The sequence below is a fragment of the Barbatula barbatula genome (assembly GCF_947034865.1).
Source record: "Barbatula barbatula genome assembly, chromosome: 16".
Taxonomy (NCBI): domain Eukaryota; kingdom Metazoa; phylum Chordata; class Actinopteri; order Cypriniformes; family Nemacheilidae; genus Barbatula; species Barbatula barbatula.
This window is the reverse complement of record NC_136779.1, coordinates 14074044-14099827: the sequence shown is the minus strand read 5'-3', so window position 1 is coordinate 14099827 and position 25784 is coordinate 14074044. Positions and strand designations below refer to the sequence as shown.

At 38.4% G+C, this 25784-nt stretch overlaps 1 protein-coding gene across 1 annotated transcript in view; it reads left to right on the top strand.

Moving 5' to 3' along the window:
* Positions 1-25784, top strand: part of dnah9 (dynein, axonemal, heavy chain 9) — a gene marked incomplete at its 5' end in the record, with an annotated part of 98082 nt that overhangs the window by 11953 nt on the left and 60345 nt on the right. The window contains 19 exons of the mRNA XM_079476918.1: positions 360-784; positions 1015-1237; positions 1990-2156; positions 2322-3192; positions 3572-3702; positions 4423-4549; positions 4901-5053; positions 6387-6512; positions 6904-7143; positions 7477-7637; positions 11144-11300; positions 13817-13921; positions 17633-17790; positions 18137-18275; positions 19482-19769; positions 23560-23770; positions 23861-23988; positions 24175-24283; positions 24466-24613. Of these exons, the coding sequence (XP_079333044.1) occupies positions 360-784; positions 1015-1237; positions 1990-2156; positions 2322-3192; positions 3572-3702; positions 4423-4549; positions 4901-5053; positions 6387-6512; positions 6904-7143; positions 7477-7637; positions 11144-11300; positions 13817-13921; positions 17633-17790; positions 18137-18275; positions 19482-19769; positions 23560-23770; positions 23861-23988; positions 24175-24283; positions 24466-24613 (4067 nt within the window). The remainder of the gene's footprint in view (positions 1-359; positions 785-1014; positions 1238-1989; positions 2157-2321; positions 3193-3571; positions 3703-4422; positions 4550-4900; positions 5054-6386; positions 6513-6903; positions 7144-7476; positions 7638-11143; positions 11301-13816; positions 13922-17632; positions 17791-18136; positions 18276-19481; positions 19770-23559; positions 23771-23860; positions 23989-24174; positions 24284-24465; positions 24614-25784) is intronic.

Here is a 25784-nt window from a genome sequence, read left to right as displayed (position 1 = left end):
GTTTGGTTTCTGACATTCTTCCAAATAACTTTTTATTTAGCAGAACAAATCAATGTTTACAGGTTTCGAACAATCTGAAGGGAGGCAAATGATGACAGAATTTTCATTTTTGGGTGGACTGTCCCTTTAAGTCAGTGAAAGACTGCATGTTAAAGTGATAGTTTATTCAAAAATAAAATCTTTTTTATGGACCTTTATGACCGTCAAATTATATATGCATATGACTTCTTTGTAACAAAAGAAGATGTGTTAAGAAATGTCTTAATGGTTTTGTGTTCATATAATAGAAGTCAATGGGAATCAGTGTTGTTTGGCTTTGGCCGATATATACTGAAGAAAAACTTTTTTTTTACCATTAGGCCGATATGGAGGACATGACTGACCTGTCGGACATGAGGCAGCTTCTCATGGAGCGCATGCAAAGAATCATTCGAAGGTGCTGTGAGTACCGTGACACCTTTGAGCGCTACGCCTACCTCTACGTGGATGACAGGAAGGAGTTCATGCATCAGTTCTTGCTCTATGGTCACGTTCTTACGAATGAAGAGTTAGAGTCCTACGCAGAACACGGGGTTCCAGAAAACCCCCCGACTCTCGACCAGTTCCGGGAGCAGGTGGATTCTTACGAAAGCTTGTATAAAGAAGTGCTACAGCTGGAGCCGGTCCACGTGTTTGAGGGCTGGATGAGGGTTGATGCACGAGCTTTTAAAAATGCCCTGCTCAATATAATCAAGAAGTGGAGCCTGATGTTCAAACAGCACCTTATTGATCATGTAACACACAGGTATATGACCTCTACATGTACATGTTACAAGTCTATGGCTCTGTAATGCTGTCGAAATACAAATTGTCCCAAACAGCCCACCACACCAAAAACTAGTTTGGGGCGGGACTATGTTTTTAAAAACCTATTTGAAAGTATGCTTTTTGCAACCCAGTTTGGTAATATTATAAATTATAATTATAGACACTCTTCATTTGACTTGAAAACACTTGTCTGATCTGTTCTTGTAGTCTGTCTGACCTGGAGGACTTCATCAGAGTGACTGAGAGTGGGCTCGGTAAGAAAGTGGATGAGGGTGACTACAATGGTTTGGTGGAGATCATGGGTAACCTGATGGCGGTAAAAGAACGACAGAGCACTACAGATGATATGTTTGAGCCTCTGAAGCACAGCATTGATCTGCTAAAGACATATCAGCAGGAACTACCAGATGCAGTTTACAAACAGCTGGAGGTAAGTGTGCATTGCCATCAAAACACAGACATATGACTCAGTTTCACTTACCCCGCAAGAAGTTGAAAGAGGACAAAGATGGTTTTAAAGGGATTTGTTTTGCTTTTAATGGAAACTGTAATGGTGTCTACTGTTCTGTGATGGATTCTATTGGTGGAATAATGCCCAAAGTACACAACAAAAAGGAATTTTGTAATAGTTTTAATGGAAAAGCTATTGGATTGTAAGGGTATTATAATGGAAACCATTCGAAAAAGGAAAAGGAACATTTTATTTTTAGACAGACTCACTGGACAAAATCTGCGTAGTGCAGGACCATCAATAGTGCATCAATATGATTGGCCTGTTTTACTGAAAAAGGATATTGTTCATTTTAAATACACATATATAAATTATCGTAATATATCGTCTTATTGCCACAGTGAAATCAGTGCTGAAAATGATTTGTTATGGAATATGGCCGTGTTTACTAGTTTTCTTCCATCAAAAACGTTAACCTGCCAAGATCAGGCTTCCCATTTCCAACAATTCAATAAAAAGACGAAATTGAGCCACATCCTACATTTGACCTCATTGCAGAAGCCAAAATATGTTACAATTCCAAAGAAAACACCACTATAACTTTTGTTTAATGTTGACTTTAAAGCTTTGGTAGCACAATTTTTACAAATGTAACAACATGTTTTGAAACTATAAGTCTATCAGTGTCCAGATTATCAGATGAAGCATCATTGTTTGGGTTTGACACACAGGAGCTGCCAGAGAAATGGGACAGCGTGAAAAAGCAGGCTGTGATGGTAAAACAGAAAGTTGCCCCACTTCAGGCCAACGAGGTGGCAAACCTGCGCAGAAAATGTGCCGCGTTCGACGTGGAGCAACATACCTTCAGGGAGCAGTTCCGCAAGAAAGGCTTTTTCAGGTACAGTGCATGGAGCATAGAGAAATATCTCATGTTAGTATTGAAATGTTGTGAAAGTGTCACAGCAGTGATGGATAACTGTAATCAAGACCGTTATCCAGTCAGTAAATCAATTTCCTGCCAAACATTTGTCTTGTGTTGTCTCAACTCGTGAAATCTTTTCAGATTTGATTGTGTAAATCCGCATCAGATGCTGGACACCTCCCATAACCAAATTCTGGAGATGGAAGCTACAATGGCTGAGCTTATCGAGTCAGCAAAACTTTTCGACATCAACGTACCAGACTACAGACAGCTCAAGCAGTGTCGAAAAGAACTGCCTGTTCTCAAGGAATTGTGGGATATGATTTTAGCAGTCCAATCCAGTTTAAATGCATGGGAGAGCACTCCATGGCGAGAGATTAATGTGGATGAAATGGAGCTGGAGTGCAAACGTTTCTCTAAAGAGCTTCGCACGCTTGATAAAGAGGTGCGTTCATGGGACTCCTTCACAGGGCTGGATAGTACTGTTAAGAACACGCTTACTTCCCTAAGGGCGGTCGCAGAACTTCAAAATCCAGCCATCCGTCCACGGCATTGGCAGCAGCTGATGAATGCCACCGGAGTGCGCTTCACCATGGACGAAGACACCACGCTGGCTGACCTACTTCGCCTTAACTTGCATCACTTTGAAGACGAGGTCAGGGGCATCGTTGACCGGGCGGTGAAGGAGATGGGCATGGAGAAGGTGGTAAATGAGCTGGACGCTACCTGGTCAAGTATGGCATTTAGCTATGAGGCACATCCACGCACCAACGTTCCTCTGTTGAAGTCAGATGAGGAACTTATTGAAACGCTTGAGGACAACCAGGTGCAGCTGCAAAACCTCATGTCGTCCAAATACATCGCATTCTTCCTGGAGGAGGTATCCACCTGGCAGAGAAAGCTCTCGGTGGCTGATTCCGTGATCTCTATCTGGTTCGAAGTGCAGAGAACCTGGTCACACCTGGAAAGCATCTTTATAGGTTCTGAGGACATTCGCTCACAGCTACCAGAGGTCAGCTATGCTAATGCTAACAGAACGATCATAATGCAATGGGCAGTATTTTGTTCTCACCAAATGTGGAATTTTAAGTGCAGATAATAAAATGTAAATCAAAAGCACAGATAAGTTAATGTTTCAATATGTTTTAATGGAGAACTAAGAGTAAAGCAGGATCTCATAGATTTGTTAAGCATCTTGTCCTTCCCTCTGGCGGAATATTCATAGAGCTAGATGAGAGATAAAAATGTCCATTTTATGCTTTTGGGTCGAAAACATTTGGATAATTACTGTTGTGCGCCTATGGCCAGAAACAGATGTTGTTCAGAATGTGCATTTTTTTCTTCTTTCTGGCAAATGAAATTGAATCATTTTCTCATGAATCTCTCCGCAGGATTCCAAACGCTTCGACGGCATTGATATGGATTTTAAAGAACTGGCAAACGATGCCAATAAAACGCCTAATGTTGTGGAGGCCACCAACAAACCTGGACTCTACAGCAAACTAGAAGAAATTCAGAGCAGGTTTGTGAGCTAAAGAAATAGTTTACACAATCAAAAACAGGTCATAAGCTTGAATGCTTAAAGGGATAGGTCACCATAAAAAAGTCAGTCAGACTGTTTCAAACCTGTAATCATTCCAAGATATTTGGAAGAATGTCTGTAACCAAGCAGATCTCATCCCCAATTGACTCAGATTTTCCCTACTATGGCAGTAAATAGAGGATGAGATCTCTTTGTTTACTGACATTCTTCCAAATATCTTCCTTTGGGTTGAGCAGAACAAAACTAAATGTTTACAGGTTTGAAACAACCTGAGGGTCAGTAAATGGTAAGCGATTTTTTGTCTTTTAAGCACCTCATTTGGATACAATGAAAGGAAAGCTTGCGGCAGTGCTTCCAAGGTCTAAAAAGTCACATGACTGGTTGACTATTCCATTATTGACTTCTTTTATGGAACTTGGCCATAAACTTGTACCATCCACCATTGTCCTTTGCAAACCTAAAGCTTGGGCATTCTGCCTAATGTCCTTAGCGTATTACCGAGGAGATAAATACGTGGCTGGAAAAAGTTAATTTCATTTAGGTGTGAACTATTCCTTTAACAACCCTCATTTAGAAGATGTTCCCTACAGCATGTGCATGAATGCACTCCAAAATATTTCAGTGTTCCATAAAAACTTTGCTCTAAGCTGAACATCAGTCAAATTGAGAGTGTGATGGTCAATGCACCTGTTCCTGCAGTCTGGCTCTTTGTGAGAAAGCCCTGGCTGAGTATCTGGACACCAAGCGTCTGGCCTTTCCACGATTTTACTTCATCTCCTCAGCAGACCTGCTGGACATCCTCTCCAACGGCACCGACCCTCACCAGGTACAGCAGCAGCACATTGTGAAAGACGTAACCATCAAAAATGTCCTTGTTTCTGTATACAATTTTGCATGATTTCAGCAACAACCCTCCCCCCAATTTGTAATCCCTATTGCTCTTATTTAAGATATTATACAAACTTAACTTTTGTCAACTAAAAGGTAAGCCGAAGTGCAAATGTTTTCATATTATAAATGTTTTACTTTTTAACACACTAGATGGCAGTGTTGGTCACTAGTTGACAAATTGTCTTGGAGGCAAATTCCATCTGGTTTTTCAAGTAACATACTAGGGAAGAACCTTTAATCAAAGTAACAGCTGGACAGCTGTGAAGGCTTCCGTTTTCTCCCTCAGGTTCAGAAGCATCTGTCAAAACTTTTTGACAATATGACAAAGATGAAGTTTGAAACGGACGCAGACGGCAACCCCACCAAAACAGGGCTGGGCATGTTCAGTAAAGAGGACGAGTATGTTGCCTTTAATGAGCCTTGTGACTGCAGTGGCCAGGTACAACACATTTCCTACACGTAGTTTACCCACTAAACACTATGAATCAACATGAGGCCAGTTTGACGAGTTTGTTTGCGGGGCCGCAGACGTGTTTTTAAATCAGCTCCATGCTAAAGATATTTTAATGAGGATGCACAGTGTGCTTCGACACGTAATGCATTTACACTACAGACATGAACGGACAAGTAACCTCTGTTGAGAAGAAGTCTTCTGTTGTGTGATCAGATCATACATTCTAGCTGTACATTAAAGCTGCAATCCATAAATTTACGTAAAAAATTGTTAATGTCAGTAAAATAGAGATGCACCGATATATTGGCCAATAATCGTGGAGTGTCGATAAAAGCAATTTTCACACGCTATAATGTGAACAGCCGATGATAAGGGCCAATAATCAGAATCAGTATCGTTATCAGCAGATATCTGTATCGTTCGAGAAATCGATCTCTACGAATTTTTCTTCATTAAAAAGTAAAAAGATTTTTTTTAAATGCAATTACAAATATTTTAAAATATTTACAAAAAGTTTTAAATAAACGATGATAACTTATTATGCAAGTACATATTGTTAAAAACTTTTTCGTCCATTGTTCGATGGTAATAATTATTTAAAATCAGAGCTGTCTGGTCGGATTTACCCACAAAATCTCACTGGGATTGTATGTATTGTACTTGTTGGTTAATTCGTATGAATTCATACGACGATCTTATTCAAATATTTAAGTGGGATTCGCTTTTGCGCCAGTGGCTTCAGGTTTGTGGTGGGGTTTCGGGAGGGGCTGCGGTATTGCTTTTTTCTAATAATCGAATGAATCTAATACATTTTCAATAACTCATATCATGCAAATCGCCACCTTGTGAAATATGTACGAATTCTCATGAGATCAGCTTGGATTTTGCAGATCATTTTCGTTTGACGTCAACCCATGTAACGTAACCAGCAGTTTTATGTTTCAAACGATGATGGCGATAGAGAGGCAATAACTATTCATTGTAGCTTCAAAACAGTTATAAAACAGGCTTCGTAGAGCTGTCTCTTTTGACTTTATCAAGTAAGCAACTACCTACAAACCCTTGCAAATGTAAACATCTAGTTATGTTTACAGTGTCGGCTGTCCCACAATATAATGTTATGGAGTAAATCACACTATAAACCTGCCTCTGAAGATCTGCCTTCAGAGTTTAGCTTTAACTCTACTCTATTACATCTGCTCATGTATGCAATATGCATGCAGATTTTAACGCAACTTGATAGGGCTCCTGGCAAATCGAGGCACACGCTTTAAGTCCGATATGGGTCTGTATAACAAGACATCCTGCGGTTTTACAGGTCGAGGTGTGGCTCAATCGTGTCCTGGACTCCATGCGTGCCACCGTACGACATGAGATGACAGAGGCTGTCATGGCCTATGAAGAGAAACCCAGGGAACAGTGGCTGTTTGACTATCCGGCTCAGGTACTTAACCGCCTTCTGCCATTTTCAGATGTGCGTCAGACACGATCACAGCACTTGTAAACATCCCAAGGCTGATTTCTCACAAAATAAGAGAATATCTATGAGAAGCAAATGTGTGGAATTAAGATGTTGAAAGATATTTCTGGCAGTATTACTTCATGAGCCAGAGGGTGAGTCTGTATGGCTTGACAGAATGAAAGCTCACGATGTCCTGTTTTTGTTTGCTAAGTGCCCGGGAGGCTTCAGCAGCTGCCTGTCCGTTTCCTTTTTCTATACAGTGGGGTCCGAAAGTCTGAGACTACATTGGAAATGTGGATGTTGGTCTGTTTAAACATTGAAATGGTTTTTTTTTTAACAAGACTGAACATTTGTTTTGTATGTATTCTGATAGGTCGCTCTTACCGGCACTCAGATCTATTGGACGACAGATGTAGGTATTGCATTCTCAAGACTGGAGGAGGGATTTGAGAACGCAATGAAAGAATACTTTAAAAAGCAAGTGAGTCAGTTAAACACCCTCATCACCATGCTGATCGGCCAGCTCACTCCTGGAGACAGGCAGAAAATTATGACCATCTGCACCATTGACGTCCATGCGAGAGACGTGGTGGCCAAAATCATCGCTCAAAAGGTATCACCGTTTTTCTTAGGACCTATTCAGATTCCTGTTGAAAAATGCTTTCTTTGAAAACCACACATGCTTCAGGCATCCAATAAGAAAACATTCAATGTTCTATTTACACAACTTGCCTTCATAATAATGTGCTCTTAGGGGATTGCTCATATTTTCACTCAAAGGACCATTAGAATAGATGTCCTGATGAAAAGGCCGTAGAGTATTTTAGAAACCGTATCATGTGTGTTTTTAGCTCAGGTGTTATATTTTATTGTTGCTAATCCTTTATAATCATCCCCCTCCCGCTGCGCACATTAGCCAGACTCAGTTTGTGTTTCTGGCTCCCAGGTGGACAACTCTCAGGCTTTTGTTTGGCTGTCCCAACTCCGCCACCGCTGGGGCGAGAGCGAGCAGCACTGCTTCGCCAACATCTGTGATGCCCAGTTCCTCTATTCATATGAGTATCTGGGCAATACTCCAAGATTAGTCATCACGCCGCTTACAGACAGGTGAGATGCCCTTTGAAACAGTGTTTGAAGTGTTTTACTTTTTAGCATGCAGGATGCACTTAACAAAACGATTATTTTCCGCTGTTTTGGTTGTCGGTGAGCTGCGTCCCTCTCTCAGAACACAAGCCCTGCGCTTGCTCTGGAATGAACAGTAACATAACACAATGCTTTTACGAATTAACCTGTCCTCAAAAACCATAATTAGGTTCTGAAATTAAATGGTAAATATTTGTTTTTTGCCAATTTCTAGCAGCCATCTTAGAAGCAGAAACTTGTCGTGTTAAGTGGTATAATTCATGTTATTATATGTAAATCACTATTTGGATTTTATGTCAGTTATACAAAGTGGGAAAAAATGCACCTTGGCAGTAAAAGTTATCATTCACTATTAAGTCATAAAAACACCTTGCAGGTATGCAAATATTTAAGGTCAACCTTGGCCTACTGTACAAATGTCAATTTGCATTTATTTGCAGGAAATGAAAACTAAAAATACTGCAAATAAAACAAGTTTTAAGCAATAAAATAGTAATACTAGTAATAGTAATAGTTCTGCTAAACATGTGTTTTTTGTGTGATAACCACTGATCTATATAAATGACTGGATTGCGCCCATAACGCTAAATTAACGTTAGGAGGTGAAGCCACCGGAAGCGTTCGCACCAGAGAGTGCCATTCACTCTTTCCAGATTTCATCTTATTAGGCGCGCAATACGTTTTGAGTTCACATGTGTGTTTGAAAAGTTACTTCTGATTTTTTTTCCAATGTTTATGTTTATTTTGGGCAGAATAGCGACGTAAAGAAGTGTATCGCACAGTGTTGTCATGTGTAAATGTTTAGAAATAAAACTTTATGATTTAAGGGTCCATTCCAAAATGTTAATTTACACTAAATCTGTAAATGGAGGCCATTCCAGTCCAGTGTCTGTTGGATTTCAACAAAATCAAACCTCAGGAGGGACATAATCGAGGTGATTATTCAGGATTATCACCACTGATCTATATAAATGACTGGATTGCTCAAGACGTCATGACACTGAAGCCACTGAGCCGCTAGTTCGGTTCAAGTTATGACATATAATGATAAAACAGTAACTTACATGTCCCCGTTTTTATATCTAAAGTCTTACAGTACATGGTTATTTATGTTAAGTCGGGAATATTCCCATCTTGTTAGATATAGAGTGAGTCACGTTCATTTTCATTACAGTAGCGTACATATCAGATCAGCAGACTAACCATACACCTCAACATATGACAAATGTGCTCATTCTGAATCTAAATACAGGCTGTATTTGTTCTTTAATGGTCTTCGCGGCTGTATACTTAACATTTCATTTTTACCATCAACGCTCAATGTGACAGTACAGATATTTAAAAAGGAGGGTTTGTATTTCAAATATACTTTCAGAAATGTGAATTCAGAAATTTGGTCCATTTTGTCTATTTCATATCCTCCATAATGTTCCTATAAAGAGAAAAAAATGCCCTTCCTGCCTCCTCCTGCCTGTGGAAGAGTGTGAAATGGTTTCCAAATGACGTTTCTGCATTTGCCGAAGCTTACTAAACAAATTCATGTGTAAAGACCACGAGCAAACTTATACAGCGACATTATTAACAACACTGTTAACACACAATCGTGTTTATCAACCACATGGGGGAACCGTATAGCAAAAGTTCTCTAATGTCGCTTTAAACACAGTTTTTTAACAGTTAGTTTTACTACTTTTCTTTTAGATTTGCTGATAAGAACACTGAAACAAAACTTACAACCACACATCTTATGCTTTAGAAAAACTTTAAATGCTTAAAATGAAGTAGATCTTGAGTGGTCTGTGTATTTCAACAATATCTCCCCTCCTCCAAAACCGCTAGAAGACTTGCAAAGTATATTAGTGACAAGCTTATAAATATTTTATACCATGAAATCAATACAATTGTGATTGTACCATGGATATCATTATATTTACATTTTGAATTTAAATTGATACGTTATATTTAAATGTACTGTATAATTTATGTACTTTTTGGATTCTGACAGCAGGTTGCTCAGGCATGCTGTTTATATGGGTCTGTCACATGCAGTCTTTCAGCCCTTTAAAACAATGACAAAGCGGAGACAGTCCTGTTTGATAGTCAAATAAATGGCAGTGCAACTTCCTGAGCATATGGTCAGTCTCTGAGCTCTGCTGTGCACTGCTGACCGTGTCAGACTTCTGTCTTTCATTCGCACAGAAATGAGTTTACGCAAGAAAAAAGATGACATTGGTAGCACAGATGGCTTCATTAAGCTATGGTGGACTTTGAAAGTAAGTCATTTGCAGAATTTGCATTTCTGGTGTTGTTTGAAATCCTTTTTTAGAGTGATGGATGTTTTTTACTCAGGAATGTTACATAAACGGGACATTTAGCTTGTTATTTATGTTAAGGGTATTGACACGGATGTCTCATTGACGTCTTTGCACAAATAATTTGCTTTGAAAAAGTTTAATTTGATGTACCTATCATTTGCATTTACAAGAAACAGTAGCAAAATCATTAACATTTACATGCTTTGCATGCTTTTCGTCCAGTTCAGATTCTAGTTTGTTTTATATATTGCAGTTTTTGCTTTTCGCGGTTAAAATGTAGTGAAAATCGAGTTTTTAATGTTATGTGGTGTTTATGTGGTGTTTATAATGTGCTTCAAGACAAAGCATGATCAAAATGTATCATTTCAAACCATTGCTGAGTGTTTTCACCATAAAACTGAAGTTTATCAAAGATGAAATGTTCTGGTTGATGACGTCATGAACCTGCAACCAATCACATCGACTCATTTGACTCCTGTGGATCAGCAGTTTGAGGCATAAATATGTAAAGATCGGGCTGAATAAATTGCTGCACTGCTGTGTCAGATGGTGTGGAGGCGGGGCTAATTTTGCATATTCACGTATCTGTGTATACTTAATGAAGCTGAGGTGTAGCGCATTCAAGCTGTAAGGCAGGAAAATAAAATCGCTGGAAAAACGTTACATTTTTGATGGTCAAGGATTAGTTTTAAGGGGCCACATGGGACTTTAAATAACTTTTAATCATAGCATTGGTAAACTCAGCCCACTCATCTGTTCTCGGGTCATTACCTTTGGACGTGTTTTGGTTTAATAAGTGATCAAGTCATTAGCTGGGCTCATTTCAAGCCGGACATACAGTATCTGCGGTTCAAGGAGCAGGAAAGTTGTCAACCGCTCAGACTGATTCAAGAACAATTCGATTAGATTGGTTATATGAATTTTTGGAATCCGTTCCATTTTATGGAATCCAATTCAACTCTAAAGAATGATTCATTTATAGTCTCTAGTTGATTGAGATTGCCCAACGGGTGTGTGGTATTGACAGTAAACTGTTAATGTTCTTGTTTAAAAGAACATTTGTGGGATGTACTGTTCACCACCGCATATTGCATGCTATTGAACAGTAATTTTCTTGAGTGTTTGCTAAAATCTCTTTTTCTCGACCCATCACAGATGTTACATCACCCTGACCCAGTCACTGCATCTCGTCATGAGCGGTGCCCCAGCTGGTCCGGCTGGCACGGGGAAAACCGAGACCACTAAGGACCTGGGCCGAGCCCTCGGGATCATGGTTTACGTTTTCAACTGCTCAGAACAGATGGACTACAAGGTGAGGAGTACAGGCAGAGATGTTCACTTGAACGATCTTGACAAAATCCAATACATTTTTTAGGTTTTGCTTTTTTCATTTGACTCTGGTTACATATACACAACTGATGTTGATGTTATCACCAAGTAGTGCACATACACAATTATCGTGGCCTGACAGGGATATTTTTGTGTGGTTTTGGCCAATTAATCGGTAACACTTTACAATAAGGTGCTATTAGTTAACATCAGTAAATGCATTGGTGAATGTTAGCCAAAAATGAACAATTTAATTCTTGTCAATGTTAGTTCGCGTCAATACAGTTATTCATGTCACGTTCATGGTGCATTAACTAATATTAACAAAGACAACGTTTGATTTCAATAATGTATTAGTAAATGCTGAAATTAACATGAATTCATATTATTAAATGCTGTATAAGTATTGTTCATTGTTTATCCATGTTAGCTATTGCATTAACTATGTTAACAAATAGCACCTAATTGTAAAGTGTTACCAATGAATCATATTTAAAATACGAGAGTAGGAAGGCAAAGGAGCTTATAACCATTGTAGCTCTTAAAGGGGCAGTCATCCCAAAATGTACATAATGCAGCCATGATATAAGTATACTGTATGGTGTTTGGCTATTCTGAACACAGCCACAGTCTTGCTTTGATCTGGAGTTGATTTGAATCAGGTTCGCCGATTTCACAGCATGCTTCCACCGATGAGCCTGTATCTCCGTCCCAACATTGAAATTGCTGCAGTATACATTTTCATTCCTCGTCTGAATGTCGTTCATTTTATAAGCTGTTTATTAAATTGTTAGTGGCTTTCTTTTCCCACCACGGGGTCCCGCAGATTAGCAAGGCTCTGATGCCCGGGTTTATTTACCTCTGAAGTCTCGTCAGTATTCCTCCCTCATCATCGCTCGCTGCTATAGTTGTCTGCCGGCACAGAAAAAAGCTATATAATGTGGCGGTCAATAGAGACGCAGTGTTAATCTTCTCATCCGGCTTGTACCTGCCTGCTGAGACTGCTGCATCATTACTGGCTGTGGCTCACCACTGCAGTCAGAGAGAGAGCGAGAGAAAGAGAGAGAGAACTGAGAGGAAAAGAGGTAGACAACATTTTTTCCCTCTCTGGGTTCTAGGATCACAGACAACCACAATCAATCCCCAGGTCACCTCTCATCTGTGTCAGTGAGAACTGGAAGGCTCCACTTGTATGCAGTCCACTGAAAAGAGCATGTGCTGGGTACTCGGGTGGGAAAGCAGACAGAGAGGGTGTTCAGAATATGAATGCCGAGTTGGAAATGCAATGCATCCATCTGGAAAATGCCTGCTTAGCATTTGTTGTTCTTTATAAGCTTGAATTTCAGTGAAGCAAGTCTGGTGAGCACGGTTTTTGACAACAAACAATGCACTGCAAAATTTTGCATAGCACACTAGGTTTGTTTGTTGGGGTTTATGTAGGCTTAGGGAAAATGAAGCAGCTTCCTTTTGATTCAAGTGGTGGATTTTTAATGAAACTGGCCACGCCCCTCATGATGTTGAGTGGGAATTTAAATGGGAATTCGAAACATTTTCTTGTGTACCTTTTTTTTATTTAGTTATGTCTATTTATTTACTGAGTTTAATGATGATCTGATGATCCTATTAACGTGGCTGAATATGAAGAGTTTATTTGCAAAAACACATAACTCTGTTATTTTACAAATCATGTTGTTTATGTTATCATGTGTTTTATTGTGTTACTTAGCTGTATTCGTTTTAGGTATTATTACGTAATCAAAACAACTTAACTGCAATTTAATTTATATTTATTGAAATGGACAATAAAAACATGTTTCCCGCTTTACTTTATAAAATAAAGGTTTACATTTAGAATATAAATAGTGACAAAATTTGGGTTGACATTGTAATTATTTTTGAATTTATTCTTTTTTATTCTTCCCCGTGTTTTCACAACACAATTATCATATTATCAACAATAGTATCGTCACGAAACTGACAGGAAGGAGACAGCAGGGATAAACCAAAATACTTTATCAAACAAAAACAAAAAAACACAAGGAAAAACTAAACAAACTGTAGTAAAAACAGGATTGTTTATATGTGTATTATGAACATGATTGTGACGGACAGGGCAGGACGAGAGTCATGACAACGATATTGATAATAATGTTTTTTATCTCAGAAAGTTATTTTTTATTAACAATGTTTATATAAATGAAACGAAAGGCGTTTAAATCATTTGAAGACCATTATTCATATGTTTGCAAATGCGTCGGCCTTATAACATCTTTTTGAATAATTCCTGTTATGATTTATATTTACTACTCTAGTGTTACCTAACAGTTTACGTACGCCTGACGAATTTCTCTAGAACGGAATTGCAATTCTGCATTTTGTTTGCTGCCTCAATTCAAATTCACTTCCGAATAAAACCCATCCCTGGTGCTCATAAATCTCCCAATCTCTTTTTTCCTGTCTCACATTTCTCACTGTTCTCTCACTCGATCTTTCTCTCAGTCCTGTGGCAACATCTACAAAGGCCTGGCACAAACAGGAGCCTGGGGCTGCTTTGATGAGTTTAACAGGATATCGGTGGAGGTGCTTTCAGTGGTGGCTGTGCAGGTGAGTAAGTTATCATTTCTAAGGAGCATCATGACACGTTTACGAATATCCAGCTCCAGGACAGATTTCTATGCCGAATTTCACAGTCAGTCAGACTCGGCTTAGAAACCTTGACAACTGGAGGAAGTTTGTAGCTATAAATAAAGATATAATGCAAAGGGAAAACACTAAGTGAGGAAACGGTGTGGAAAATTCTGCTTCTATGATTCACTCAACAATTATATCATCCGCTCGTATGTCACATCATCGCTTACGCCCTGGCATCTGCTGTTTTCTATTGAGCTTTTATGCATTTCAGTTTACACATGGTTCGAAGGGAACCGGCATTTAAATAACGCTTCCTTGAAGACAATGCGTGCTGTATGAATCATCTTCACACGCAAATGAAATTTACTCACAGTGGTGATTATGTTGACGATTATAAAGGAGTTTGATGTTCAGTTGCGGATTCATCTTTCGAGGCGTTTTGCTGCCATACAGTGTGTCAGGTTTTAAGGACCCATCTGTGAAACTCCTAACTTGTTCACTTAAAAGAGGCTCTTTCCGTCACAGCTCTCCTGAAATGTCAGAACATTGAAAGGTATTTCTCCCCTGTGATGAAAAATGAATTACTTTTCCCTTTGTAGTGTTTTCGAAGGGCAGCCATCACAGAGAACAATTTACAGTATATCGGAACATCAGAGTAATGATACCGAAGCGCTTGTCAGGCCCTCTTATAAACCGCCTGACAGAAAGTGGCATCCGTTTAACTGCAGAGGGTTCGATGATGCATTTTAAGCAGGAGCATACTTTGTGGGGATACAGCCCATTTAAATTTTATTCTTACAAAGATAGATGGAATCAATTTTGCATTTGCTAAAAGATAAAACAAACAGCATGGGCTCCAGACGTATCGATATTGAGACAAATTAGTCATGCTTTGCTCATTATGGGAAGGGAAACATATTTGCTGAATAGTTTTGCCACAGATGATCCACTTTGTTTTCATCTTCTTTATTACCAGGTAGGAGACTGTTGTCAACAGGGGCAGTGAAGTTAATATAACAGTTTTGGGAATCTGGTTTCCTTTCTAGTAAACTGTTACTTAAAGGAGTAATGTGGAGATTTCAGCGGCAACTAATGGTGAGGTTGCAGATTGCAACCGATGGCTCACTCCACCCCTCCCTTTCAAAGCATTACGGCGGCTCTCGCTAGACAAACATTTCGTCACGTTTTCGCTTCTATGCCGAATGAGAAACTGTATTTACAAAATTCGCTCTTTAGAGCAGTTTGTCCATTAAGGGCTACTGTAGAAACAACACGGTGAATTCCATGTAAGGGGAGCCGCGGTGTATGTAGATAGAAATTGCTCATTCTAAGGTTATAAAAACACAACACTTCATTATGGAAGGTCTTTATACAACTCTGAAGACATAGTTAAGTATATTATATCGTATTTCTGTTGATCCTCCAAAAAATATACATTTATATTACCAGTTATTTTAGTACTTCTGAGGAAGAAGAAAAACCTAATTTAAGTCAATTTTTGTTTTCTGCATAATCTAAATATAATTCTGTGAAAATAAAATCTTCATTTATTTATTACTGACTGATTGAAATTAATGTTTAGCAGCTTTTGGTATTTTTGTCCAAAATAATATAACGCTGTGTCAATAAAATCAATATCTAATCATGAAATTCAATATTTAAAATGTTTACATTTTAGTATTACGTTTTTTATAAACAGTGTCTCAAAATCTGTGAATTTACTGCAATTCACACATTTCATATTTTCATCATGTCTATGACTACTTTGTTGCTCCTAATCTTGTAATTATCAACGTGTCGGTATAACATTTTTATGTGATGCTGAGCCTTCTATTATGGTATACGGTATTATCACGGTACTGTGTTTGATCATCTTTGTTGTTCTTAATTATGTTTTTTAGCACCAAATGGTACTTAACAATAATGAAAAATAAATGAATAGTGAAGCATCTGGAGCATTCAAGAAACTAAATGAACATTGAAATATTTCACAAAAAAATTATGATTAAAAATGATTTAAAGTAATTGTGATTTATAGACGTTCCAGCAGCAACAACATAAACAAACAACGTGTGGCCCAAACTCAACTTCCCAAACTTAATCTGCAAAGAAACTATAACGATTGAGTAGTTTTGATTTAAATGAATACAATTAACATGCAGTTGATATTAATATTAAATAAAAGATAAATTTGTTATTATAACCAAACACAAACCGGAAGTTAACTTCGTCCAGACGAGTGCGTCCAATATGACCATCTATATTCGGCTTACTACTGTAGAAATGGAAACGTTACTATATTTTAAATTGCCCACAGTATCAGTTTTGTGTACATTTATTATCACGGTAAACTGTTTTATTGAACGCCCGCACAAGTCTAGGTCACATAGAGTATATGTACTAAACGGAATACATTGGTTATTAAAATATAGTTTAATACAGCAAATCCAAAGTTATGTACAAAGCGCAAACATCACAAACTATTTATCCTGCTCTGTTTCATATGAGCAACAAATCATTAGGTCCCATAAGTCCACATAACACACGAAGAGCCCTTTGTTCGTTTCTTATTGAATGTATGGGTAGACATGATGAAAATAATGACTTGTAGTTCAGTGAGTAAGTTAACTGAATGAATCACAGAGTGAGTCACTGCAATGATTCAAACTGATAACCCATGAATTTGATTCGTGAGTCTTGTTGACTTAATTCGATAAAACTAACTGGCCCATAAGAGTTATTCTTCTGTACAACTTTGCTTCCATGTTTGTTGTTGCGTGTAACCAGCCAGGACATCACAACAGAAAGATGTTACTTATTTACCGTCTTTCTTTGTGTTGTGGCACTCAGTCTTTTAACCTTTTCAGGTTCAGTTCAGACTCCAAGATCACAATTTAGTCTGTATATTCCATAGCAGCATTGACATTCATGCATTTGGCAGATGCCTTAATCTATAACCTGTTCTCGAATCGCAGCCCCAAAATTTGGATTAAACCACCTCCCCGAATTTCTTCACAAACAAAGCTCAGATGCTCCCAACCGCCGTTGATTTAGTCAGTCTTAACACATTCCATCACTTGGCTTAGCTGCTTTGCTTTAGAACAGTATGTAAAATTCATGAAGGCAGAGTATAGTCGAGGATGGGGAGTTCAGATGAGGCCATGGCAAAGTAAAGCCACATATCGTATTCTATCAGCACTCAGCAATACGTGACTCATACCTAATGTTATATGTCAGTGTTTATCAGATAAAAAGGCTGAACTCTATCAGACTGTGTCAGAATGCTGCAAGCATCTGAATCATTTGTTTTATGCACATACCGAACTGATGTAAACACAACCCTAGACAGGTTAACTAATGGATGCTAATGATGTAATACATCCTGGTTATGTGATGACATCATCCATTAAGATCTTTTAAAAGTCTACTGTAATATTTGTTTCCATGGTAACAGGGAATTCTCTGATTGGTGGAGCTCTGTTCATAATTATGGGTAGTGTAGTTTCTCACTAGGATTTTGGCTTTTAAATATGAACAGAATTTCTTATCATTTAATCTCAAGTCAGGTCTGTCTTTAAAGGTTAAGATGTGTCGTGCTATCACATTCTTGTTTTGCTCTTTAGAGCAGCAAGTGCAAATAATCTGTACCATTTACATTTATATTGAGAACGTGTGATCCATCAGGTGAAAAGCATTCAAGATGCTATTCGAGACAAGAAGAAGAGATTTAACTTCATGGGTGAGGACGTAAACCTGGTTCCATCGGTGGGCATCTTTATAACTATGAACCCTGGATACGCTGGAAGGACTGAGCTACCGGAAAACCTCAAGGCTCTCTTTAGGTAAGCCTAGGATTTGCATGTTATTAGATGGTGTTTGGTCTTAAAGGAGAATCCGCTGTTTTTAGATATCAAAATTTGCTGTCTGTTTAAGAGGAGATATGATGCCACCTGGACTTTTTTATTACAGAGATTTTAAAGTTTAATAATGTGAAATATTGCTATTTACAGCGATAAAGTTTTTCCATTAGAGGATGCTGAGCATATTTTATTATAACCAATTTAAGTTTGTTTTCAGGAATGCTTAAAATAGGGTTGTCTAAGTATTATATGATGCGTTTAATCCCTGGCAAACTTTTTTTGTATTTCTGCATCTGTTCTTATGTTGATCATTTGTTCTGCTCTGCAGGCCATGTGCGATGGTCGTGCCAGATTTTGAGCTCATCTGCGAGATCATGTTGGTGGCTGAAGGCTTTATTGAGGCTCGACTCTTGGCCAGAAAGTTCATCACGCTATATCAGCTCTGCAAGGAGTTGCTATCTAAACAGGTTTGCACTATTACACTATATAAATCAATGCATGAATCTGAAATCATTTTAAATGGGGTGGGTTTAGAATGACATCATCAAATGACAACATCCCTCATCATGTTTAATCAAATGTATTATAAGCCACAGTTTCGCTTTTTGGACATAAAAGTGTCTGTAACTAAACAAAAACAGATGACAGTGATTGAATAACTTCAATAATATATGAGAGAATATAAAGTAAATATCACCAAATCACTTTGTTCTGCAGAAATGCAGCAGAATGCATCAGTCAGGTCACTTTAGGTTTCATCAGATATTCTGTTTAATATCAACATGTTTTACATTTTAGAATCAGGTTGTGGAAGATGATTTTTTTATCTTTATATGTATTTAAACCAAATTTTAAAATCCCTATAGGAGTTAGCTTGTAACTGGTAATTGTAATAACGTTGTAATAACGTTTAAATAATGTTGTTATAATGAGTGATATGTTTCCCTCTCTATATACTCTATATGGAATTTGGTCTGTGACATCGCTGCTGAAAACCTCTTATCTCCATGTTTCGTGATCTTTTTGTTGTAATCATTATGCTAAGTCACCATTTATGTTTGTCACCGGATTTTGCAAAAATCTAACCAATAGAAATGATCAAAAAGTGCTTATCAACTTTGACAACACAGAATTTCTGCTTTTAAAAAAGTACATCCGGGACGTCCAAGGTTGTGGTAGGACAGCAGCGATATGGTTTAATGAAACAGTTTCTCTTGAATATGAAAAATAACATGGTGATGTTACAGCCAGATTTCATTATTGCTACCATTTAAATTTTGTACTGTTCAAAAAGAACCAATACATTTTTCTTATTTTCTTATTTTAGAGACATTTTTCTTATAAAAGCTTTAACTTCCTTTTAGTAAGAGTTATTTTTCTGCCGGTTTGGGGAATGTTTATCTGTCATAGGGAATTTATTTGATTGCAGCGTTACGAGAAACCCAATTGTTTTCGAATAAAAATGGCATCAATCTTATTGCGTTTATTTTATAAATTGTTTTTGGGTACATCTGATACAGTCTATGAAATATGTGAATGAACAAATAAATTCAAAGTGCGGCTGGATCAATTATTATTAAATCGTGTGTAATTGCTTTTCACCTGCGGTAGTGGAATGTTTTTACCGTTTGCCGCAGACCTTTTGTAGATTTTTGTATTTGTTGTTGTCTTAGGATCACTATGACTGGGGACTGCGGGCTATTAAATCGGTGCTGGTGGTAGCTGGTTCACTGAAGAGAGGCGATCCGGACAGGCCCGAGGACCAGGTGCTGATGAGAGCCCTGAGAGACTTTAACGTCCCTAAGATCGTGACTGATGACATGCCTGTCTTCATGGGGCTCATCGGGGACCTCTTCCCGGCTCTAGACGTGCCTCGAAAAAGGGACATGGACTTTGAGAAATTTGTCAAGCAGTCCGTGCTGGATCTGAAACTGCAGGCTGAGGACAACTTTGTGCTAAAGGTAAATTTGGGTGAAAAATACGAACTCTGTGATGGCTCCCTGATATTAGAGAGACGGGAGATGGACATGAAGGGTGCGTAATGTTCATGCCTTGCCGGATCTCAGGAAACCATCTCGAGGCATTTTCCACAAACAGGATATTAAAAGATGGCTTAGAAATCTTGAAAAAATTCGAACAAAATGGAATTGTAATGAAAAGTTAGTCAACCCTTTTACCAAAAATCAGTAAGAACAATTACGCTGTGTTCACATATGGCCGTAGCCAGCTAATACGTCACCGAGGTCCGGACTTATGTATTTTATTCATTTTCAAAAATAGAATTTGAAGCTCTGAATGAATAATCAGTAGTTTAAAAGTCTTCTGTCTGCGTTACGTAGTTCAGTCTATACAGTTTACAAAGCTGTTTATTGTCCGTGTAAAAGATGGATTCATTTTACTTTAAATTCACGGGAGGCGGCTGGTGGTGTCACAAGATTGAAAGAGATGTGAGTGAGTGTGTGCATGGGTATGCAGTCTCGGCACGCAGTGTTTTTTCACATAATGACACACTTTAGGAAGTTAATACAGTGAGGAGTTGCATATGGGAACATTTTCGTTTTTATTTTGGGCATGTTTTTCGAACCGTGACCTCACAGTATGCCATTGTTAACTTTAATCATATAAAATAATTTCTCTAAAAAGTTTTTGACAGTGAAAATACTGAGTGACGGAGTAAACCTGACTCCCTGACCTCAAGAGGTTGAATCGACGCTGCCTCACCCCGCTCGGGTAGGACCAGTTATAATAGTTGTTTTGGAAGATCACTAGCCACAGTATTAAGCCCTGTTCGTAGATATATGTTTAAAATTTGTAACTTTAAATGATTCAAGTCGAATCATTTATTGCATTTATTGGTAATATTAGGTATAATTATTGACACCTCGAAAAACCTCGAAAGACCTCAAACATTTTCAAACCCTGGCGACAGCCCTGTGTTCAAACCAAACGCATTCCACGCTCTTTATTACTCGTGGGAGTGACGCAAAAAATATAATGCGAATGAAAGTGTCTAGACGCACAGTAGGTGTCAATGAGCACTTTGCGAGAATTTCTGGCTCGAGTTGACATTTTTCAACTGGCGCGGAATACGCAATTGACGCGCATTTGCGATTCGTGTCATTCGCATCGCCTGCCGCAAGTCTGTGTCTATTCACGTGTTTGCATTGACTTTGTATGTCATTTACTCTCTTAATTCCCGTTTGGTGTAAACCAGATTTGTGTGATTTTGTAATTTTTATGCGATCAAGATGAAGGTAAATTAACAATTGTAAGTAAAGAGATTGAACAATTATACTATACATATACTTTAATATAATAATACAATGCAATAACATATCCAGGTAATAATCTAGCCTTAATTAGTTGTTAAATATTAGGGGATAGTTTTTTTCTAAAATAAAAGTTGTTTTAGTTTTTTTATAATATTTTAGCAGTTTACTAGTTATAATATTATAGTAGTTTTTTTTATTTTAAATTAGCTTTTATTTTTTGATTTTCTGTTTTCATAATTTGAGTTGTACTTTTGTTACTTTATTATTTATTATATCAATAAATTGAGTTGAGTGTAACATTTAGGTCGATATTTTATTTTATTTTAATTAACAAATGTTTTAATAGTTCCATGTCTTGTTAACTGTAGTGGTAAACTTTCGTAATAACCTTGGTATCAATGGTTTAATGGTTAACACAACTGACCATTCGATGATTTCATATATTTTTTCACACAAAAATTAATAAATTAGACTGTTGTTGTCTTTTCAGAAGAGGTTTAAGGGCTAAGATCGAAAACCATTGATTGACCATTTTGCTCTGGAGGTATAAAGATCTTTGATGTGACAATTTTCATGCAAAGTTCAATTTCTTATCTAATAAATCGTGTCAAGGTATATTTTGCTGAAATGTTTTATAAAGTCTCAATAGGTTTTCAAAGAAAGCATATTTATTTTTTTATTTCTTCTTTTTATTGATGTTATTATTTTTGGCTTTTTGTTGTTTGCTGTAATGGTCTTCAACACCTCACATCAGTCTGTGATTGACAGACAGTCCACAGCATCAGAGGTTCATCGAAACCCAGAGGAACTCCACCAGCGCAGCTCTGATGGATGTAGAAATTGCGTATTTTTCTCAACTTCCCCTCTTTCTCGTGCACATTATCAGCCGCTACGAGCCATAAACGCGCTGTTGTGTTTCAAGCAAATAGACATTAGTGTCAAAGCAGTCTGGAAAGGGATATATTGGACAAATCAAAGATAGCAGGAATTACAGTGTAATTGTGCCTCAGGTGCTGAAGCAGAGCTCTAATTTTGAGCATTAGGCCGAGATCTAGATATCAGCTCTTCCGTTCGCTAGAGCCAGGGGAAATAAGTGTAATCTCAGACAGGTCAAAGTGGTACAGAAACAACATAACAGCGCTCCATCAAGGGAGGCCCGGCTCCCATCGAGGTATTTAACCCCAGCCACGGCACGAGAAGAAACACGCATCTGACTCCAGACCGCCAGGGTCAACGGGATGTGTCCTGTCTGACACCCTGAGCCACAGCTTGCATCTGGTCGTTGATTTGTTTGAGGGCAGGTGCGCCAGAGAGGGGGAGATGTGTGCTTAAGTTCTGGTCTACCATTAACCGCAGCCCCTGACAGATATCAGATCAAAGCAGCAATCAGAGAAGCCCCTCGGTGATGCCAAAAGAACCCGACGGGAGGCTACATCAATGCCATTGACTGAACATACCATCAGTTCCAAAAGGAAAATCTGAAGTCGTTTTTCTCCTCTTCACTCTCAGAAGGAAGCTACTATAAGATATCATTTAATTGTGAGTCGACGCTCGGTGAACAAGTGGATGTTCACGGCAGTACCATCAAGAGTGCAATCTTTCCACTTACGTTTCAATATGAAACATTAAGGAAATCCGTGAATGTAAGAGCGTAGTGGTGGGTAAAGGGACTCTGGATTTGTACTTGAGGTCTGTCGGCAACTGATATTTTTATTCCACTTATGCACATCCGTCCCACACAGTTTACCTCTGCGTCCGTCCCAACTTAATTTACGTTATGAACGTTTCTGCAATCTTATACTTTTATGATGAATGCTTTAGGCCTACATTAAATGCCAGGTTCGTTTTTCTGTTCAAAGGTTAACAGAAAACTTAAATGAAAACTGGATTGCTGGAATATTAAATTAGTTTTGCAACCATACGAAAACAGTAGGTTGTTTATTCAAGATGATTTCAACACCGGCCGATTAATAGAAACTGGAAATAAAATGTTCGAAAGACTTACTGTCTAAAGTCATTTAATTGGTGTTAAATGCATTCTTTGAGAATTTATATTTCTTGTTTTGACTGAAAATGTCACATCCATAACTCTGGAATTTCCTGTATGTGTTTCACTTGTGCAGTACTAAACTAATGACTTATAAACAAAATGACAACAACTAATAATTTGTTCACACGATTCTGAACGATGTCTAATTTTGCTTCTTTCTTATGCCATAACTGTGTGGTGAGAAAACATTTGTAATGACACTGAAACTCACACACACTTTAGGCAAAACATTTAGTTGAAATGTTCTTGTTGTTGTGTGGCTTGATGCGATCCACAACAGTTATAGGATCGTGCAAAAGCTGCTTTTAGCCAGACGAGCTTGTTTGTCCCTCCTGTGTAATGTTTCAGAGTGAAAAAACTCTAAGCAAAGCGACTTTATGGCCTTGTACTGTGTATCTAACTCAGCTCTGTTCTTCACCGACCTGTCAGGTGGTTCAGCTGGAGGAGCTGTTGGCCGTCCGTCACTCCGTGTTCGTGGTGGGCAATGCCGGCACAGGAAAATCCCAGGTCCTCAAGTCTCTCTACAAGACATATCAAAACATGAAGCGCAGACCCGTGTGGACTGATCTCAACCCCAAAGCAGTCACAAACGATGAGCTTTTCGGCATTATAAATCCAGCCACGCGCGATTGGAAAGACGGTACGCGCTGACAACGCTCTTTTTTTTCCCCAGCAGTTCCATAACATTGGTTTGCAATGCGATACTCAACGTGTGTGCTTCTCCCCCCAGGGTTGTTTTCTAATATCATGCGTGAGCTGGCTAACATCGGTCACGGCGGACCCAAGTGGATTGTCCTGGATGGCGATATTGATCCGATGTGGATTGAGTCACTGAACACAGTAATGGATGATAACAAGGTAAAGCCAAGGCAACTCCAGTTCAATATCGAAGTGCATTCGAATGTCTTCATAAAAGCGTGAGGCCGCATTCAACTGAAACGCATTAAAACGACCTTCACCTTTCAAGAAGTGACCTTTAGAGGTACACTTTGTTGTATTTTGTGGAGCTGACAGCATTCTGAGGCTGCGTGTGTGATACTGTAGGTGCTGACACTGGCGAGTAATGAGAGAATCCCGCTGAATCCAACCATGAGGCTGCTGTTTGAGATTAGCCACCTACGCACTGCCACACCAGCGACCGTCTCCAGAGCTGGTCAGTGTTTGCTCTCCTCGCCCCCACTTTCTCCCCTGTTGCCTTCCTCGCAGCTATTACAATAAACCAGTACATAAGAAACAAACTCCAGGAAACAAGAGTCGAAATTCAGAATCTAAACTATAGAAATAATTCATGAGATGGCAAGAAGCAAACACAAACTTTGCAGTTTCTTCCCACAGGCATTTTGTACATAAACCCTGCAGATTTAGGCTGGAATCCACCGGTGTCCAGCTGGATTGACAGGAGAGAAGTCCAGGCAGAGAAGGCCAATCTGACCATTTTGTTTGACAAGTATCTCCCATCCTGCCTTGATACCCTCCGGTCAAGGTAGCGATTCTTCTTTTGAATCCGATTGTTCTTAGATTTTGTGTCATAGGCAAAACATTTAAAGAAATGTTTCACTCAAATTGAACACCCTATACAGTACCAGTCAAAAGTTTGAAAACTGAAAAGTTTATATAGATCTTCAAGATCTTTTATTCTCTATATATTTCCTTAAATGTCTAACACTACTAGACATAAATAAAATTGTGCCAACATTTCGACTACATTTGTTAGAAAACAAATCTATAAATTTGTTAAGAATGTTTCGGAATGGATGGCTTGGACCAAATAATCGAGAAAATGCAGCCATTAAGAGCGCTTAATAGGTTAATAACTCATTCAATACTTTGTAAAAAGAATCTATTATTGACAGAAATGCATTGTGCTGTAATAAACATAACTATGTCTTCAGATGTTAGTAAAGACCTTATATAATGAAGCGTTATGTTTTAAAGGGGTTGTTTGGTGCAAATACGTGTTTTCTGTGTCTTTGGTGTGTTACAAGTGGCCCATGCATGTATTAGACACGTAAAATCTCAAAAATTTGAGTGTGGGAGCAAAAGATGCATTCTATCTAATGCACACCCAGACCTGCCTGAAACGCCTCGTGTAACCACACCCCCACAAATCTACATCAGTTTGTGGTATGATTTGTCTAAGACCGCACAAATGTGTACGCAAGTAATGTGTGCATACCTGTCTGTAAAATTGCGTTGGAACATGATGTTCCAAATACGGTAAGAGGCGTTACATTTCCGTCACACGTTCGTAGTATTCGACCAATCACTATGCACTGGTTAACTGGCCAATAATATTACACCTCGCTTTTCAGAGCAATGAACTCTGTAATAAAATCTGTGCGATACAGAGAGGCGCGGCAAAGAGGAGATAACATGGACAGTAAGTGTAAAATACAGTGTTAGCCATGTCATATGACCCCTTTAATTGCCGTCGAATGACCTATTTCTATCTACAGACACCATAGTGTTTCTATGGTAGCCCTAAACGGACAAACTGCTCTACAGAGCGTTTTTTTCATAAATGCTTTATTTCCTTCGGCAAAGCTAAAATGACACATTAATTAATCACGTCATTTAGGAAATATACTATCAAATGATTGGCACTCACAACTAACTTTTTAAAATCAAAGTGAGTTTTGATCTACATAACGTGT